This window comes from Alligator mississippiensis, chromosome 5 (genome assembly GCF_030867095.1).
Source record: "Alligator mississippiensis isolate rAllMis1 chromosome 5, rAllMis1, whole genome shotgun sequence".
NCBI classification, from domain to species: Eukaryota; Metazoa; Chordata; order Crocodylia; family Alligatoridae; genus Alligator; species Alligator mississippiensis.
The window spans coordinates 42,985,904-43,004,052 of record NC_081828.1 but is presented as its reverse complement, the minus strand read 5'-3'; the positions used below and the strand labels follow the sequence as shown (position 1 = coordinate 43,004,052).

The 18,149-nt window shown below is 44.4% G+C and overlaps 1 protein-coding gene across 4 annotated transcripts in view; it reads left to right on the top strand.

The window, feature by feature from the left end:
- Positions 1-18,149, top strand: part of MTA1 (metastasis associated 1) — a 127,813-nt gene that overhangs the window by 18,293 nt on the left and 91,371 nt on the right. For all 4 annotated transcript variants that reach the window (XM_014605207.3, XM_006259952.4, XM_059728259.1 and 1 more), the window contains exons 2-3: positions 9,831-9,898; positions 17,065-17,158. In XM_014605207.3, the coding sequence (XP_014460693.1) occupies positions 9,831-9,898; positions 17,065-17,158 (162 nt within the window). The remainder of the gene's footprint in view (positions 1-9,830; positions 9,899-17,064; positions 17,159-18,149) is intronic.

Genomic DNA, 18,149 nt, shown 5'->3' with positions numbered 1-18,149 from the left:
ACCATTATTATTTCTCAGTCCCTGTTTTACCAGGAGAATGTAGGCCATGGTCCACAATGCTAAAAAGTCTCTTATCTGAACTGAGCTGTTCTTTGAGAAATCTAGATTGTTCCTATCTGGTGGGAGTAATAACAAGAGATTGACTTTTCGCCTGTGGCCCATTTTGCTATGAAGTGAGGAAGAGTCCAGTATCAACATTATAATTCGCTGGGTGTGGAATTACCACAACTGCATCTTGGGTATTGCTTTTGTTGAAGTGTGCAGTATTGGTACCTGAAGTTCTCTCTGTACCTGTTCGTAGTAGTATTCTCTCCATGTGGCCTTTGACGTGGCCATTGTTTTCAAAAAGAAAAGTAACTACTAATGTTCAATTACGACTCTTTTCCTCAAACTTATTGCTCTTACCTTTAGTGATAGCCTGCTGGCCCATTAATTTTGTGGAATGGGGATCCATGGAGGTAATGCTGCTTATATTCACTAAAATACCATGGTAACTGCAGTACTTCAGGATGACTTATCTGTGTGGATTCCTGGTCCTTTCACATTACTAGAATCCTAAATATTTTCTTCCAATAAATCAAAAATTTGAGTTTTAGAATATACTGAGTGGAGATATGAGAACCCATTGACAAGAGGGTACATGCAGCATTAAACATTATTTTTTGGAAATTTTAAATTTAACTCCGCTTGGGGGTATGCATGCAACACTAGTGGCAGATCCATGTAAGCAATTATTTTGACCCATTTGCTATAAGTAATTATTCTCTGGTTAAAGCATGTGCATCTGGGTGATGCATATATTGCAGTCTGCTTTGAAACTTAATTAGTTTTTGATAGCAACGATGGTTTGAGTTTTCACTTTATTTAATGAGCATGCCAATATAGCTTTTCCCCTCTCAAAATTATCCCATAACCATCTCATTAATTTGTTGGAAAAAGATTTATGTCAATGGTGAACCTCGTAGAGTGCCAGGAAGTCTAGAGCTTGGACTGTGATGGAACAATGTGCATGTGGCTTGAGAGCTGAAGGAAGCCTCTCTTCTTATTTTTATGTTGAAATTCAGAGCATCGGTTGTTCTACGTCCACAGGGGAGAAGTAGTTTGAAGAGCACTGTGGACCCAAACTAAGTCGTACTTTGAAGGTCAAGGAAATCTCATGAAATAAAAGGACAAGTAGACTGTGAAGCGCGGGTATATCTTCCTCGGAAGACAAGGGTTGTCAACCTATGGTCTGCGAGCCAGATCCAGCCCATGAAGAAATTGAACTCTGCCTGTGGCAGCTCAGAAAACCTTCAGCATGTTGCAGGCTGTGTAGTCTCTGTATTATCATGCTTTACACTATATGAAAAGTCTACTGAGAAAGTGGGTGTAGTGTCATGTATAGAATGCCTACCTAGCTTGCTCCTGTGGCCATTGGCTAAGGGCAAGTGAGAGTCGGGAGGCATCCAAACCCCACACTTCTGGGCTTGGGCCTGCACGTAGGATGCCCACCAATGAATTTGGGAGTATCTGAAGCCCTAGGCTGAAAAATCTGGGGTGGAGGATATTTATCAGTAGCAGTGCCACATATGGTGTTTGAACAATTGAGTGTTGCTCAGTCTAGAGCAGGGGTGGGCAATTATTTTGGGTGGAGGGCCACTTACTGAGTTTTGGCAAGCCATCAAGGGCCGCATGACAGGCAGCCAGGGGCAGACAAATATTAATTTTTCTAAACTTTTTAGGCACCCCACTGCCCCCTCCCCAAGTCAGATAGAATGGCTTGGCGGGCCGCATTTTGCCCACCCCTGATCTTGGAGGATTCTGAACTGATTTGGCTCATTTGACCTGTAATACGAAGAAAAAAAAAAAGCCTACTGTTGTCACACTGTGTGGAGGTGACAGGGGAGTAAATAACCATGGTGAAGTCTACCTCAAAAAGATCATATAAGTATAGATAGATGGGTTGAAAATACTTCTGGCTTTTTTTACTTGGTCTCCTAAAAGCCCTACTGGGTGGTAGTTTAGCCCTCCCTATAATATACAAAAGTAACTTGGATATCTTTTTTTCCCTATTCTCTCTCTTTCCTCTCTGGATTGAGCCTCTACCAGCCTGATCTAATACCATCTGTACAAGCCTCAATTTCAGCATGATTCTGGAATAGCCAAAAACAGGAGGGGAGAAACAGTTTTGTAGTACTATTATAGAGATTTACCAGGTCAAGAGTAGTCACTTCACCTGCCTTTGTCAGTAACTTGAACGTGATTATTTGTAACTGAGAGGATAACCTTCTTTTGCTTTTGTCCCACAACAATTACTTGAACTTGACAGTGTAACATTTTTCAGAACTGGGTGGTTTCCACAGTTTGTTCTCCAGCCCGTAGCTGCTTACCTGTCTCCTCCAAGGGCCTTAAAAACATACTGAACAGAATTACACATTCTGGTGACCTTACAGTGGGGAACCCACATGCTCAGTACAAACCTCTGAGAGAAAAAATGCAATCATTCAAATACAATTTTGTTTATTCTCTGCCTGCATATGCAAATGAATTGCCAGGTGGCAGCTATAAAGATACTCATGGATAGCCAACCCATCCAGGTACCCATTACTAACAGAGGGCGAAATCTGAAAATATACCCAACTGTTCTCTAACTTATCTGTGCTTCTTGTCATTGGTTATGAATTTCAGATTATCAGGTTTTTTTTAAGCTAAGAACACCGATGAGCAAAATGCAAGGAAAAAAGAGAGCGCGTGTGTCTTCCTCTAAAAATACAGAAGTTGTACAGTCGCCACAGCAGCAGTCTGTCCAGGCCAGATATCTAAAGCCTCTCTGGAGTAGAAGGGATAATTCAGGAGGACCTCTGAACTGTTTCTGTTTTTTGTGATTTTGGGTTCTTAGAAGTTTTTGAGTTTGCGTTTATAACATCTGATTCAAAACAGCTGATTCTCTACAAATTGGCATGATTGATTTCCTCATAAAAATGAATCCAATCATTTTCCCCAGAGCTTTTAGTTGTGAGACTGATGGTTGTATTCAGGACCAGAAACTTTAGATGAACTTTTATTAGCCAAAATTCAAGAGTGTTGGAGACTTAAATGCAACAGTTTCTTCCTTCTTTGATCTTCAGATTGTATCCTTCTGCCAAATGTATCATCTCCCAAGCTCTTTTGCTCTTTGATTCTTATTCTGTGGGGCTCATTCACCATCGTATGAGTACCTTGGGAGTTCATTCTTCAGTCTTGAGCCCATCCTAAGACCATTTTGTCCCTCTCATAGCTGAGCCATGATTATAGACTATTATGTAGGCTTTTGGTAGCTTCTTCATGCTGAGGAAGATGCATCCTGCCTTTATGGGACACAGCAGATATACTGATGTTATACTTAGGTTGGTAAGTGGTAAATCTGTTAACGGCCTGGATACTTGTATTTGAAGTGCCTGATTGCTCTTGTTTTGAGGCATTGTTCTATGCTTTTTCTGTCACTGGACCTCATTACCTAGATTTTTTTGGTTGCCGTCTTTTCAGCTACATGTCTCATGTTTCTTCCTTCTTCCCTGGCAGGGAAGAACAAACACCGCAGTGTTGTACAGGCTTCTTATATTTTTTTTTTTTCTCCTTTCCTTGCCTATTCCTAAATTATTGCAGAACATTTTTGGACTCCTGACACTCCATTGCCTTTTTGAGTTGATCTTCTTAAATAGATGCCCTCTTCAGAAAAAGTTGTTTGAAACTGGTGGCACAGTTAGGGTTGGTGACATTAGGAAAATACTGTGCCCCATTATGTGTTGGTTTAGCAAATAAGCTATAATGTATTTATAGGAATCCTCTAGTGTTTAAGTAGCTGGAGATAGAATTGTTAATGTGTTAAGCTTCCCTTTGTCTATCTCCTTTTTTTCTTCTTAGGGGTGTTGTGTAAGGTTTGTATAATTGATGGATAATGTGGGCAAGGAGCTTTGTTTCTTTATCTCTTTACATTCCTGCGGGAGCCTGTGCAGACTGTCCCATGTTACATATAACTTCCCATGCAGCAACCAGTCTGAGTAACTGAGCTTTTAAAAAAAAGTCTTTGTGCCCCCCCCCCCCCCCCCCTTAAGGCACTGTTTTAAGGTTTATTTTACTGAATTTTATTTTTTTTAATCATGTGGGATAGTAATCCGTCCAAGTCTTCCTTTGTATATTTGAGTTTTAGTTGGAAACATGTCACTCTTAAGTGTGTTTCTGAGAACACCAATGGTATTCCTTTCTCTGGAGACATTCCTTTTCACATGATATGTAGCACACGCCATTTCCCAATTATACATGATGGTGAGGCTTAGAAAAACATTTCCTGCTAGTTTCAGTAATGTGGACTAGATAACAATTTTATAACTTACTTGCTAAAACTCATGGTGGACTACTTAATGTGTTTGTGTGTGTGAAGACGGTTTGAAATGTGGATGGTGATTATTTGTTTGAATACACTTGAAATAAGAACCAACAGAAAACTTTTTATGCATGCTTGCGCTCGCTTTGTCTGTCTCTCTCAGAGGTTTAAATGTACCTTGCAATGAATTAGGTCTTCTGCAGAAAGTTTGCTAGTAGTCATGATGCTTGTTAGCTTCTCCTTGCATATTATGATATAGGTACTCAAAATGCCAATAGATCTGTAGGAATCAGAACTCATGGTAGAGGGGATATCTTTTATTAGACTAACTATTTTGCAAACATCTAGTTGGTCAAATAAAAGAGATTGTCTCTACCCTGAGTTCCAATTCCTTTCTCCTCTAGACCAGTATGGCTACAATCTGGATACCTAACAGATCTGTAGTTTATTTGCCTGGATAATACCAGGTTTAGTTCCAGGTACTGGTTATAAAGCTGTAAGTTTTGTTTTGCTGTCCACTTTAAATACAGTCTTTAGTCTTTGATAAAGCTGCTTAATTTATCCATATCAGATGTTGTGATACATTCTTTAATATGTGAAAAACTTGTGGGACTGTTTATTTAAGATGGTTTTTTAATGTTGTTTTGAGAGAAGCAGCATGGGAGAACTATGCATTCAAAATCTTCAATGTAGTTAAGAAAGCGCAGAGCCAAAGCTGTCATGTTCAGCTAGAAATGTTGACATTTCTCATCTTTTTGAGCTCCTGAATGTGCAGTCCTAGGCTTAAAAAATGTAGTTGGACCAAAATGCTCAGCCTTCTGCCCAGAAGACCCAAGTAGCTGATATAATTGCTAGTTTCGCTGTCAGGTGGCACAGTGAGGAGGAGAGGATCATTCACGCTTTCTTTGATGGCTAGTTACCACAGCCTTAAAGCAGTAGTTCTCAACCTTTTTTGACTTGAGGCCCCCCCTCCATAACTTTTTTTTTTAACTTAGTGGCACCCACTTTGAATGTAGGCAGAGGTAGCTCTTGTTTTGTGTTTTTCCCCCCCCCCCCATGCAAGAGAGACCTGTTCTGCCTTGCCTTGATGCCTGAAGTCTGCAGTGCCCCATGCCTTTCAGGAAGAGCAGGGCCAGGGGCAGCACTTAGTCTCTCCATGGTGGTGGTGTTGCCAGTCTGAGCTCTCAGGTGGGTCAGTAGTAGCAGCATCATGGTGGCCCTTTTTATCAGGCCAGACTGCAGCAGGTACCCCCTCCTACTGCTACTATTTCCTGGTTCAGCTCCACTTGGCATCTCATGGAAACTGAGGTGTGGCAGGGCAGTTCCACCTACTAGTGCCTGGAGGCTAACCCTTTTAAAGGATCCTGTGGCAACCCATTTGAGAATCAGTGCCCTGAAGTGTGACTCTTTTATGTGAGATAAGGAGGAGATCTTCATATTAGTGGATCTCTTCTCCATAACTGCTGAGTTACAGTGAGTTACTTTGCAGCTGAGTTGTTCATTTCCCCCCTTCCACTTAGTGTGTGGCCAAACAAATCTGTACTGACTCTACTCTGAGGAGGAGGGAGGAAGGATTTTCCTTCTAATTCAGTTAGTGTTCCATTAATTGCTTAATGTTTTTTGCCTCATGATTGCCCAATTTTATTACTCCATGCTGTCTTATCATTGGCCCCAATGATTTAAAGCTGTCACTTCTGCTTCATGTGCTACAGAGAACTGGTGCTTCCTTATGGTAAAAAATGACTTTTCCCCCAGGTTCCGATAATTCAGAGAAGATTTGAAATATCAGACTTGAAATATCAGATATTTCGATCTTTTCCAAACCAAATGCAAATTACAAGCCTTTTAGGTTTGCCCATTGCTACTTTTAAACCTTGGATAAAAAATTTAAGAGGGAAAGGGCTGTCACTGAATTAGCACTAGCATAAGTCTTTTGTACCACAAGCTAAGATAACAGGCCTTAAAGAGCTGAAGACCCACTTTGTGATAGTGGAAAGTGCAACAAAGCAATTAGTATAGAATCCCTACTAATTCATGGCTACTCTTTTTTTTTCCTGTTTTTCATGTAACCTTGAAGCTGAGCATATTATTACATATGAGCCTTCTCATTGCAACATTGTGTATGTTGACAAGGTGTGTAGCATTATGTATCTTTCTGAAACCATGCTTGAAAGCCCCGCACCTCTTTTGTCCTTTTTGCCTTTCAGCCCCTGGTAGATGCTAATTGCACCATTGGGACCTGATGAATTTTTCCTGGATCCCTACAATTGTGTGTCCTGCCATGCCAGATGTTCATGACAGGATGTATGATTTTGGGATCTGGGAGTAAATTTGTTAGATCCCAGCTACATGACTGCTAGGGTGTAGGGGTCTTCAAGGAGTGCTGTGGGAAATGTCGTCATGGACATTTCCTGATGCCATGTTGCTTGGGGGGGGGTGCCCTTTCAACTTCTGGACCCATACAGAGCCTGACTTCAGGGAGCTGCTTCCCAGTATTTGAGCTTTGTAAAGGTGGGCTAGGCTGCACAAATGTTCCATTCCCCAGGCGGGAGGCACCTGTATCTCGGATCTGAGGGTTGCCCGCTACCTGGTCTCTCAGACCTGTGAGATTGGGCAAGGGGCAGCCCTCAGATCCAGGATATAGTCACCCTCTGTCTGAGAACTGGGTAGGGAGTACTCCCTGTATGGGTCAAAGCGCTGGCAGCTGGGAGCCTATGGTGTGAAGCAGTGCTTTGGCTCCCGGGTGCTTGAGAGCCACATGTTTCAATTAAAGCTTGATAGAAACAGGATACATTAACTCTGGCGCATCTTTGACTGCTTTGCTGTTTTATTGCATGATAAACTGCTTGCACATGTGGTATGTTACTATTTATTTCATGATTAGCAAATTATTTGTGCAATAAATGCAGCATCTGTTAGGGGGTCTTAGTTACATTGGTTCATGCTCAATTATTTAGTGAAATGCACTGGTTTAACTGAGAGGTGCTCACTCTCTCTTAGTTACTGTGTGGGGTCCAGTTGACAGTTCAGTATTCCCCACTGTACTTATGCTTATCCCATGTCAAGTGGGATGTTCATTTGATCACAGTTTCATTGCTTCTATTAAACAAGTGAACCTCTGCATGCCACATGTAATGTCCTGAAAAGGTTTTGTAAGTGTGGACATGTGTTGCTGCTGTAGAGAATTGGTAGGGAATGTTATGGGATCAGGGTTAAGTTCAGAGTGAGAAGAGAGCATCTATTCCTGCTCTTATTGATTTTTATTCTTTCCACGCTCTGTTAGAGGGCCTGAATTGCTGGTACAGGAATCAGTCTTTAACATCCTCAGAATTACACCAGAGAGACAGAGAACCTCTATGCTGCTTCCTTCTCCTCGACCAGGAGGGGAACCCCTGGTGCCAGAGACCAGTTGTATGAGCATTTCATTTGAGCACCAATGTTATTAGAACTGAAAACATTCCCTTTTTACTTGTGAGAGCACTACTGTGAATGAGCAAACACAATGCTAGAAAGTCTTGACAGCATACTCGATGCTAAAGAACACATGGTTCCTGTCTTGCATGTGGTGGAGCTTTACAAAATAAGTACGGGTGAAACAGCACCTCCCTTTGGGGAATCCGGTCTTGCATTTACCAGAAGCAAGAGAGCTAGGGAATTGTAGAGAGCAATCTGGCTGCTGCAGGAGTCCTCTGGTTAGTTTTATGTACGTCTCTTAGATTGACAGATTGATAGACAGCAAGTCGTATTTAAAAAATAAAAAGGGGGTGGGGGTGTCAGGGTGAGAAAAGAGGCTCAATTTAGTTCCCAGGAAGATAGTGTATGCCACATAATTCTGTAGGGAGCAGTTTGGCCTCTGCAGATTACCATGACCCAGAAGATGCTTCATATGATGAACTTGGGCTAAGCAAACTTATTCTGAAGAAATAAAACTCAGGCTTTAAAGAAGAGAGCCAAATTTTGTGCACCACAGAAAACCCTCTAGCCACAAGCTGGTGAGAGAGCTTTCTGGCTTATAAACACAGTGCTTAATTGCAGGGCGTAGCTAAACTTAACAAATGGATGTAAAAAATATATATATATATATATTATTCTGCCATCATATATTGCTTGTCATCTTGTATGGCCAGTTCTTCAGGACACTTCCTGTTTTGCTGTTTCTGAATGTCCAGTGCCTCTCAGTATGTGATAGTGGGCTGGTGATCAATCTTTTTGGTCCTGCAGACCAGATGAGTGGCCCCCATGGGGTCAGACAGTATGCTGGATCGGGCCATGGGGTCCTACACTGCCCTTTCCCTACCCTGTGCTCTGGGATTGGGCATTAGGGACCCAGCACTACTCCCTGTGCTCTGGGATTGGTCACTGGGAGTCTGGGTCTGCCCCTTCCTAGCTCCCCACACTGGGATTGGGCCTTGAGGCCCACTACTGCCCTTGCCTGGCTCTGCATGCTGGGATCAGGTACTTCATCCACTGCTCCCCCACTGCCAAATTTATGGTCCCGTGGGGAGCCCCACAGGCCAGATCTGACCTGTGGGCCAGGGATTGACCACCCTGTATTTGTGGCTAAGACATTGGGCTTGGATTAGGAACTCTGGGTCCTTTTCTTGACTCTGGACACTAGCTTTCTAGATGGCCTTGCTCTTAGCCTTAGTTTCCCCATATATAAAATGGGGAAAATGATCCTTATTAATAAATAACTCTGCTCTTTTAAATCTGCTGTTTACAAGTGCTTTTCATAGGAGGCATCTTGCTGCTTGTGGGGGGTGTCTCCTTTTCCCCTTCCTGTAGGGGTTAATGACCAATAATATATGTGCTGACAGCACTTTTCCTGATGTGGGGTATAGTTTGTGAGGTTTAGAGAAGAAAGGTTTTCCTTTCAAATCCCTCACAAAAAGGCATTTTGAGCTAAGGTGGGAGTTTCAGGCCAAGGTTCAGCAGATGTGAAAGTGACAGTAGATGAGAATAAAAGAAGGAAAACCGACTTTGGAGCAAAGTGGGGGAAGTAGAATGAGAGAAGTTGGGGTACAAAGTTGTAGTCTTAAAAGGCAAGAATAAGAAGCTAGAACTTGATATGGAAGGAGGAGTTAGCTAGTAAAGGGACTCAAAGATGGAAATGATAATCCTGGTCAGAGGGTGAAGAGGATCATTTTAAACATTGCTTGCTGAATGTGTAGGCTGGCAAGAGAACTTGTGTCACTTCCTCCATGCTGGGGAGGAGGGTTTTTTGGGGTTGTTTTTTTTACTTCTTTCAGATTTACATATGCCATTTTTTTGCATGTAGTTTTAAAAAAATTTAGCCTGGATTAGCATTACACAAATCTTCAGTTACTATTTTGGATATGTGAGGGGATATGTGGCATGTGGGGTAAGATGCATTAGTACAATGTCACTGAATGTGTGTGTGTGGTTTGTTTGTTTTTTTTTAAGGAAAAAAGGTACTGCTGCTATTTTTACACACACTTAAATCCTGTTTTTCTACATTTTTTTTCAGATTATGTCTACTTTGAAAATTCTTCAAGTAATCCATATTTGATACGAAGAATAGAAGAACTCAATAAGGTAATGTAGTGCACATTAACGGCCTCCTCTTCCCCCACTCTTGCCAATTTTGTTTAAAGTCTTTTTTTAGGCACTAGGAGGTTAAAAATATATTTACTGTTGTAATTCCTGACCATGGTTTAGATCAGTGGTTTTCACCCTCTTTAGACTCAAGGCACCCCTTGAATGAAAAATAACAGAGCGTTGAGTTTTTATGTTGCATAGAACTCAGAAAGAGCCCAAATGTGGATTTCTATTTGAAATCTCCATGTTTATATTTTGAATCATATTTGTAAACTTAGCAATGCTAATATTGTGTGGCATCTCATGGCACCCTTGAAAGGATCTCAAGGCACCCTAGGGTGCCATGACACCCCGCTTCAAAATCACTGATCTCGATTATTTGGGAACAGCCACTCATTCAAGAAATGCTTATTGTGCACTGTTCAGAAAGAACAGTATACCAGCTAGAGGGTATTTTGATGGTGATTGTAATCTCTCATCTTGGTCTGATGAACAGAATTTATTTCTCACCTCTTAGGATCTTTGTGCCATGATAGTTTGATCTGAAGATGAAATATCAATTGTCCTGGACAGAAGATGGAAGGGGTTGTAATAGGAACTATCTAAGGAACCTTTTTTCATGAGCAGGGATCCAGCTGGGGGGGGCATTGGCGATGCATCAGGGGACACTCCTGTCCCGCTGCTGTTTTCTGTGATGACAGCAGGGTGCAGGGCTGCAGCCAGTGCCTGGAAGCAGCAGGAGAAGGGCTGGGACCGGGGGAGGGGAGGGGTGGCAGGGTGGGTGGCACTGCTAGTGCTGCTGTGCTGTCCCACCTTGCTGCAGCCCCGTGTTGCCTGCTGCTGCCTGTGCAAAGCGGTGTGGGGCCTGGCCCCTGTGCTGCCTGCCATGCTTGTCAGGGCACTGCTGCCCTGGGATAAGGCAGGGGAGGCTGGTGGGGACCCCAAGGAGGCACAGTGGGTGCTGGAGTTGCTGCTGCAGGACAACTTTGCATTGCTCCCTGCACTGCATGGTTCTGTATGGGCTTCTACCTATTGTCGCAGTGGCTCCTGCCAGCTGTGGTATACCACCTGCGCTGCCCTGCAGCCCCTGGCAGGTACCAACAGACTGTGGGGAGGGGGGAACTGCGCTGCTGGCTGTAGGGGCTGTGATGCCATCCCTTGCCTGCCCCAAGCCATCCTGGACCTTCCCTGGCCCTGCCCCCAGCTCCATTGGTGATGCGGTGGGGGGGTGGGGGTAGAGGGGCACTTGCCCCCAAAAGATTTTTGTGCTGACAGTGGGGGGTGCAGGGTTGCAGCCTGGCTGGAGCCAGCACCTGGTAGCATCAGTGGAGAGGGCTGGGGGAGGTGCCTGGGGCTGGGTATCTGCAGCTCCCTTAGGCATGGGGTGCCCATGCAGTTGCCATGAGGGGAGCCTGGGCCCAGGGAGGGTATGGGACAGCAGGGACCCCAGCCTCTCCCCCCTGCACTGGTCCCAGCTGTGGGATGGGTATGGGGTGGAGGGGGGCAGAGGGCCAGGGCTTTGAGACCGTTCCTGCACCACTAGGGCTGGGGTCTGAGCTCTGAGTCTGAACTGGCTCTGCTCTATTGGGGAGCCCCTCAATGGCACAGGGTTGGTCTGGGCCATCAGAGGCCAAGCTCTGGCAAGTCCGGATCAGCTCTGCACCATTGGAGCAGAGGCCAAGCTCCTAAAAGACCCCCTCCTCCCCCTCCCTCTTTCTCTCTACCCACCCCCTGGCTTGGAGCAGCTGGGGTACCCTCCAGCAGGGGGCTGTGGGTCAATAATGAAGGGTGTCCCCAGATTGCTTCCTCCTCTTCCACCTCTGCCCAAGCTGAGGCAGGGCCCTGCCCCTGGGGTGCCATGATGCCCTCTACCTTCCTCCCCCCGCCACACCTTGGTGCCCTGGGTGGTTGCTCTCACTGCTTATACCTAAAGTTGGTTCTGCCTGCAGGTAATGCTGGCAGGGCTCGGGGGGTACAGGTCACATTGGTAGGGCTGTGGCTTGGGAGTGAGAGTCACCAGCGCAGCAGGGGGGACAGGTGCAGCTGGACCCACATCTTGGAGAGCAAAAGGGATGGGGAATTGTGATTTTTCCATGATTAAAAAAACCCTAAAATCAAATACCCAAATTTATAGGCATTTAGAATTTATTTTGTTATAGTGATTGTTATAGCACTAGTAGGCTTCCAAATTGCTTTAAAATTGTAAATATCTCAATAGAACATTGTGTTCAGCTGATACCTATATATATAGTGGCATGTCATTTTAATTGCAGAAAAACATGTATTTGGGGATTTTTAATCAGATAATTTTGGATTTTTTTTAACGGAGAAAATAATGATCCCTGCGTATGAGGAAAAATTAGAAAGTAGCCTCAATCCTATGTGCTAAACTGTTAGTGTAGGTCCTCTTCAGCAATAGTTTTCACCACTCTGTTCCCCACAGATGATACAGTAGTGATCTCCTCAGTATATACCAAATGTGGTTAATTAGAGAAAGTCTTTGTTTATTTTTGCATCATTATCAAATATTTGGAGCTTTTGTTCCAGAAAGGGCAGAGAATATTTCTTTTTTTTTAAGGTGTAGATAGAAAGCCTATACCCTGTCAAGGAGAGATGTATTTTCTTCATGTGAATGAATGGCCCTGGGCTTGAGAAATTTGATGGATCAGAATTTGTATGATTTAAATAGCTCCAGTTCATCAACTGTGGGACTTAGACCTGTTGGCAGTTTCCTGGGAAACATCTCTTCCTTCTCCAAGCTTTTAAAAACAGTCAGTTTCTTATGCAGAATCCAGAAATCTGTCATCTTGTGTCTAGGATTTTGAGCCTTCAAAATGTCAGGTTTGGGAATATTCTGAAAATGTCAGAAGTTCTTTTAAAGCCTTAACAAACCATGTAACAGGGGTTGGTAACCTTATACTAATGTGGGCCACAGCTTGCAACCCAGCTGGGGCAGCAGGCCACCCTTGCTCTCTGGCTACTTCAGCAGTGATGAACAGAGGTGGTACTGAAGAAGAGCAGCCCTCCACACAGGCTGGAGAAGCTAGTTGGAGTGGCCAGAGGCAATTGGTGCACCATTGGTGACCAAAACGTCAACTGGATCAAACTGATGGGAATTGGCATGCCCTTAGTTAAATGCGGACAGGATTAGACCTGCAGCAAGCCAGTTTCTTTGCTGGCTGGATCTGGCCCACAGGCCATAGGTTGCAGACACCTGCTAGAAAACTACACTGGGGAAATGGAAACATTGTGCTGGTGCATATGTGCTGCTTGTTTCCTCCCTCTCTCCAGCTTAAATTTTAGTATTGCATTCCTTGCTGCAGTGTGCAGTGCTGGCTGGAGCTGTGCGCTGTAGAGCGGCGGTGCCTGCACTGGGCACGAGTGCCCCTGCCTCCTGCATGCTGTGGCGGGCGTGTGGGGTTGTCTCCATACCCCCTCCCAACACCCTCCTAACTTTCCTTCAGAACCAACACCCTGTCCACTTGAGCACTACGCTGCCACCACTCCTCTAGGCATGGGCTTTGCATTGCTACCAGCCCCACGCTCTATGCTCCTGCCCAGCTGCAGCTCCCCCACCTCTTTCCTACCTGCTGCACAGAGTGAGTTGCAGCAGCAGCCCTGCCCAGAAGCTGTGTGCTGGCCAGACTGGGGTCTTCTGACTAAAAAGAAAGGCCTACAAAGGATGAAGGATGGGAGTCACCTCCAAGGAGGATTATTCTGCACTGGTCCAGTCCTGCAGGGAGCATACCAGGAAAGCCAGGGCTGCAACTGAATTCCAACTAGCTTCGAGCATCAAGGACAATAAAAAGTCCTTTTTCAGATATGTGGGGAGCCGGAGGAAAAGCAGGGGCAACATTGGACCCCTGCTGAACCAGATGGGGCAACTGACAACTGATGCCCAGGAAAAAGCCGACCTATTAAATGGGTACTTTGTGTCGGTCTTTCATCAGTCCTGTGGGATACCCATGCCCGCTACGGGACAGGGAAGTCCGGGTGAGGGTGATCCCCTGCCCTCCATTAATGCTGACCTCGTGAAGGAACATTTTGAGAAGCTGGATACCTTCAAGTCAGCCGGCCCTGACAATCTACACCCCAGGGTACTCAAGGAGGTGGCGAGCATCATAGCCCAGCTTCTAGCACGGATCTTTGAAAACTCTTGGCAGTCTGGTGTAGTGCCCAAAGACTGGAAGAAGGCCAATGTGGTGCCTATCTTCAAGAAAGGGAGGAAAGTGGATCCGGCTAACTATAGGCCCATCAGCCTGACTTCTATCTCGGGGAAGATCTTAGAAAAATTTATTAAAGAGGCCATCCTTAATGGACTGGCCGATGCCAACATCTTAAGGGATAGCCAGCACAGGTTTGTCACAGGTAGGTCTTGCTTGACCAATTTCATTTCCTTCTACGACCAGGTGACATCACCTGGACAAGGGAGAAGAGATTGATGTCATATATCTTGACTTCAAAAAAGCCTTCAATCTGGTATCCCATGATCACCTCTTGGCAAAACTGGCCAATTGTCGCCTTGGGTCCACCACGATCCACTGGCTGGAAAATTGGCTCCATGGTCGACCCAGAGGGTAGTAATTGAGGCAAGTCACTCATCATGGTGTCCTGTGACTAGTGGGGTCCCCCAGGGCTCTGTCCTTGGACCCATATTGTTCAACATCTTCATTAATGATGTGGACACTGGAGTCAGAAGCGGACTGGCCAAATTCGCCGATGACACCAAACTTTGGGGCAAAGCATCCACACCAGAAGACAGGCGGGTGATCCAGGCTGACCTGGACAGGCTCAGCAAGTGGGCAGACGAGAATCTGATGGTGTTCAACGCCGATAAACGCAAGGTTCTCCACCTTGGAAAGAAAAACCCGCAGCATCCTTATAGGCTCGGCAGTGCTGTGCTGGCTAGCACTATGGAAGAAAGAGACTTGGGGGTCATTGTTGACCACAAGATGAACATGAGCCTGCAATGCGATGGTGTGGCTAGTAAAGCGACCAAAATGCTGGCTTGCATCCATAGCTGCTTCTCAAGCAAATCCCGGGACGTCATTCGCCCCTTGTACTTGGCCTTGGTGAGGCCGCAGCTGGAGTACTGCGTCCAGTTTTGGGCTCCACAATTCAAAAAGATGTGGAGAAGCTTGAGAGAATCCAGAGAAGAGCCATGCGCATGATCAGAGGTCAGGGAAGGAGACCCTACGATGACAGACTGAGAGCCATGGGGCTCTTTAGCCTGGAAAAGCGCAGGCTCAGGGGTGATCTGATGGCCACCAATAAGTTTATCAGGGGTGACCACCAGTATCTGGGGGAACATTTGTTCACCAGAGCGCCCCAAGGGATGACGACTAGGTCGAACGGTCATAAACTACTACAAGACCGTTTCAGGCTGGACATAAGGAAGAATTTCCTTTCTGTCTGAGCCCCCAAGGTCTGGAACAGCCTGCCACCGGAGGTGGTTCAAGCGCCTACATTGAACACTTTCAAGAGCAAACTGGATGCTTATCTTGCTGGGATCCTATGACCCCAGCTGACTTCCTGCCCTTTGGGCAGGGGGCTGGACTCGATGATCTTCCGAGGTCCCTTCCAGCCCTAATATCTATGACCGTAGTGTGGGGGGTTGAGGTGCAATAGGGTGTGTTGGCAGGGCGTGTGTATGTGTGGGCACCTTCTATCCTTGTGGTTGAAAGGGCTGGGCAGGGGACAGCTAGTTGGTGGGTGCCACTGGCCAGATCTGGCCCACAGGCTGTATTTTTGCCAGCCACTGGGGTAGATATTAGGAAAAACTTTCTCATAAGAAGCATAGTAAAGTACTGGAACAGGTTACCCAGAGAGGTTGTGGACTCCCCATCCTTAGAGGCTGTTAAGACCTGGCTAGCCAAAGCCCTTGGGTAGGATGATCTGGTTGCTGATGATCCTGCTTTGAGCAAGGGTTTGGACTAGATGACCTCCCAAGATCCCTTCCAACCCTAATTTTCTAAGATTCTGTGATTAATCTATGGGAAGTTTTGCATACTGTAAAATCAGCTATCAAGAAGAAAGATTTAAGATCAGTATGTAACTGCCAGTGCAGGGGTCGTTTCCTTGCCTACTGAAATGGTTTCCATGAGAATTTTGCAGGAAGAGTGGAATTGCACAAAAAGGGCTAAATTATGTTCCCCTTGTATTTAGTGAACAGCACTTAAATCTAAAAATTAATCTCAATAGCACTGATAGGAATGTATGAAGTAAGACTACTTTATTGGAGAAAGGATAGAAAAATATGATCTAATATAACTTTCCCCTCATTTCTAGGTGAGGTCAATAGGCCAAGTGTTGGCAACTTTCACGATCAGTAGGCTACCGCTTGTAACTCAGCTGCCACTGCAAGCTGCCAGTCCCCTCTTCAGTGCCATAGCCCTCCCTGCTATGTGCTGGTCTCACACTCCTCTACACTGGCCCCCGCTTGCCATTGCCAAGAAGTGCTGTTGATTTTTTTTTTTTCTGTCGCCAGTGACTGGGAAGCTTTGAATTTGGCAGTAATGCAAAATGAGAGCTGCAGTAGCAGAGCCAGAGAACAGCCTTTGGCATGGAGCAGGGAGGGCTGGGTTGGTTGCCTGTTGGACTCTTTGCAGGGGATTGGCAACATACAGCAGCAGAATGTACAGCACAGGGCAAAGGAAGTGCCTCCACTGCTGCAGCCACTGATCCCTGCTGCCATGCACTGGATCAAATCTCTTTGTAGGCTGTATTCAGCCCATGGCTGGGCTGCAGGTTGCCAACTCTGGCACTAAGTGAAATCTTTGGTTAATGGATTAGGTTAATACATAAGGATAATGTATGCCCTTGGCACCTTTATTGTATCCCAGTTTGATTTCTCAGAGGTCTTGCGTGTTTTTGATTTACTTTCTTTGTACTATCCAGAATGGATTTTGGGTAAAGACAAGAAACAGGGTTGGATCAATGATCTATTCTTGTATGACTTTTTTTCACTCTTGGAAAATTCTCTTGGATTATCTGATGACGACTTTTAATTTTCTGTATAAATGCATTGTTTTCACAGCAGTTCACACATTTAGCAGAGTATTTATAGTCAAACTACCATACATTTCAAAGGGGGTCAAATTTAGTGGTTTGAGACCCAGGTTTTTATTAGTGTTCAAAAACAGTTTTTCTGTTTATTTTAACAGACTGCCAATGGAAACGTGGAAGCAAAAGTGGTGTGTTTCTATAGAAGAAGGGACATATCAAGTACCCTTATTGTACTGGCAGATAAACATGCAAGTAAGCTTTTTTTTATAAGTGTTTTTTTTTTAACCATTAATTGATTCAAATTTCTAAGTTTGGATAGAACATTGGTGCTGTGGTGAGGCTGGATGTACTTTGAAAGTACAAAATAATTTTAAATTACCTTTTACAGGGGCAGCTTTCCTACTATGATGTGGGATTAACGCTGAAAGAATCTGGGGCAAAATTATGTTAGTGTAAATGTAGGGTGCCCGTAGATTAGGTTGGGGTAGCCGTTTGCTCAGTTCAAACAGATTATTATTAGCTCCATGACAGTGGCAAAGCATAGACATAATACCCTTAAGCTGGCTACCCTGCCTGTCATTTTGCCTGTCATTATTATAATTTACATAGGTATACAAAACCAAATTATGCTAGTATATATGTGTTATATGTCCAGGCCCTGTCTCTAGTTACTTGATCACAGTTTCTCATATTTTGTCATGATGATATATTATAGTCCTTTGTTTATATTGGTGTTTCCTGAAGAGAGTATGATACACACTTTCTACTTCGTGGAGAGCAAAACTTTTTTTTAAAAAGAAAAATGTGAGAAGGTGCAGTATCGAATGCAGCAGTGGGCTGTTGCTGCTTCTAATATTGCCTGTAACTGCATATTTCAGAGATGTTCATGAATGTTTATCTTTTTATTAAAAAGAAAAAAAAAAGACCTAGTTAAACTACAGCTCGAGTATAATGAGCAATTGGAAGAAGTTGTTTGTTTTTTTTTTATAGGAGCTTCAGCTAAATTGCAGATCTTGAAAGATCTTGTGTTATATTGCTGTCAGTTGCATTCAACTGTTTCTGTCTTTTAAATATAATATTATTTTATGCCATCAGATACTTAGCATGTCAGAATTTATGAGCATTTTCATATAGTTTCAGTGAGAACTTGGCATTCGTGCATATGCTGGTACCAGTCAAATCAGCGGAGCACAAATTGTCTTCATTTGCTAGAAAAAGTACATCAAATATTTGGAATTCCTTA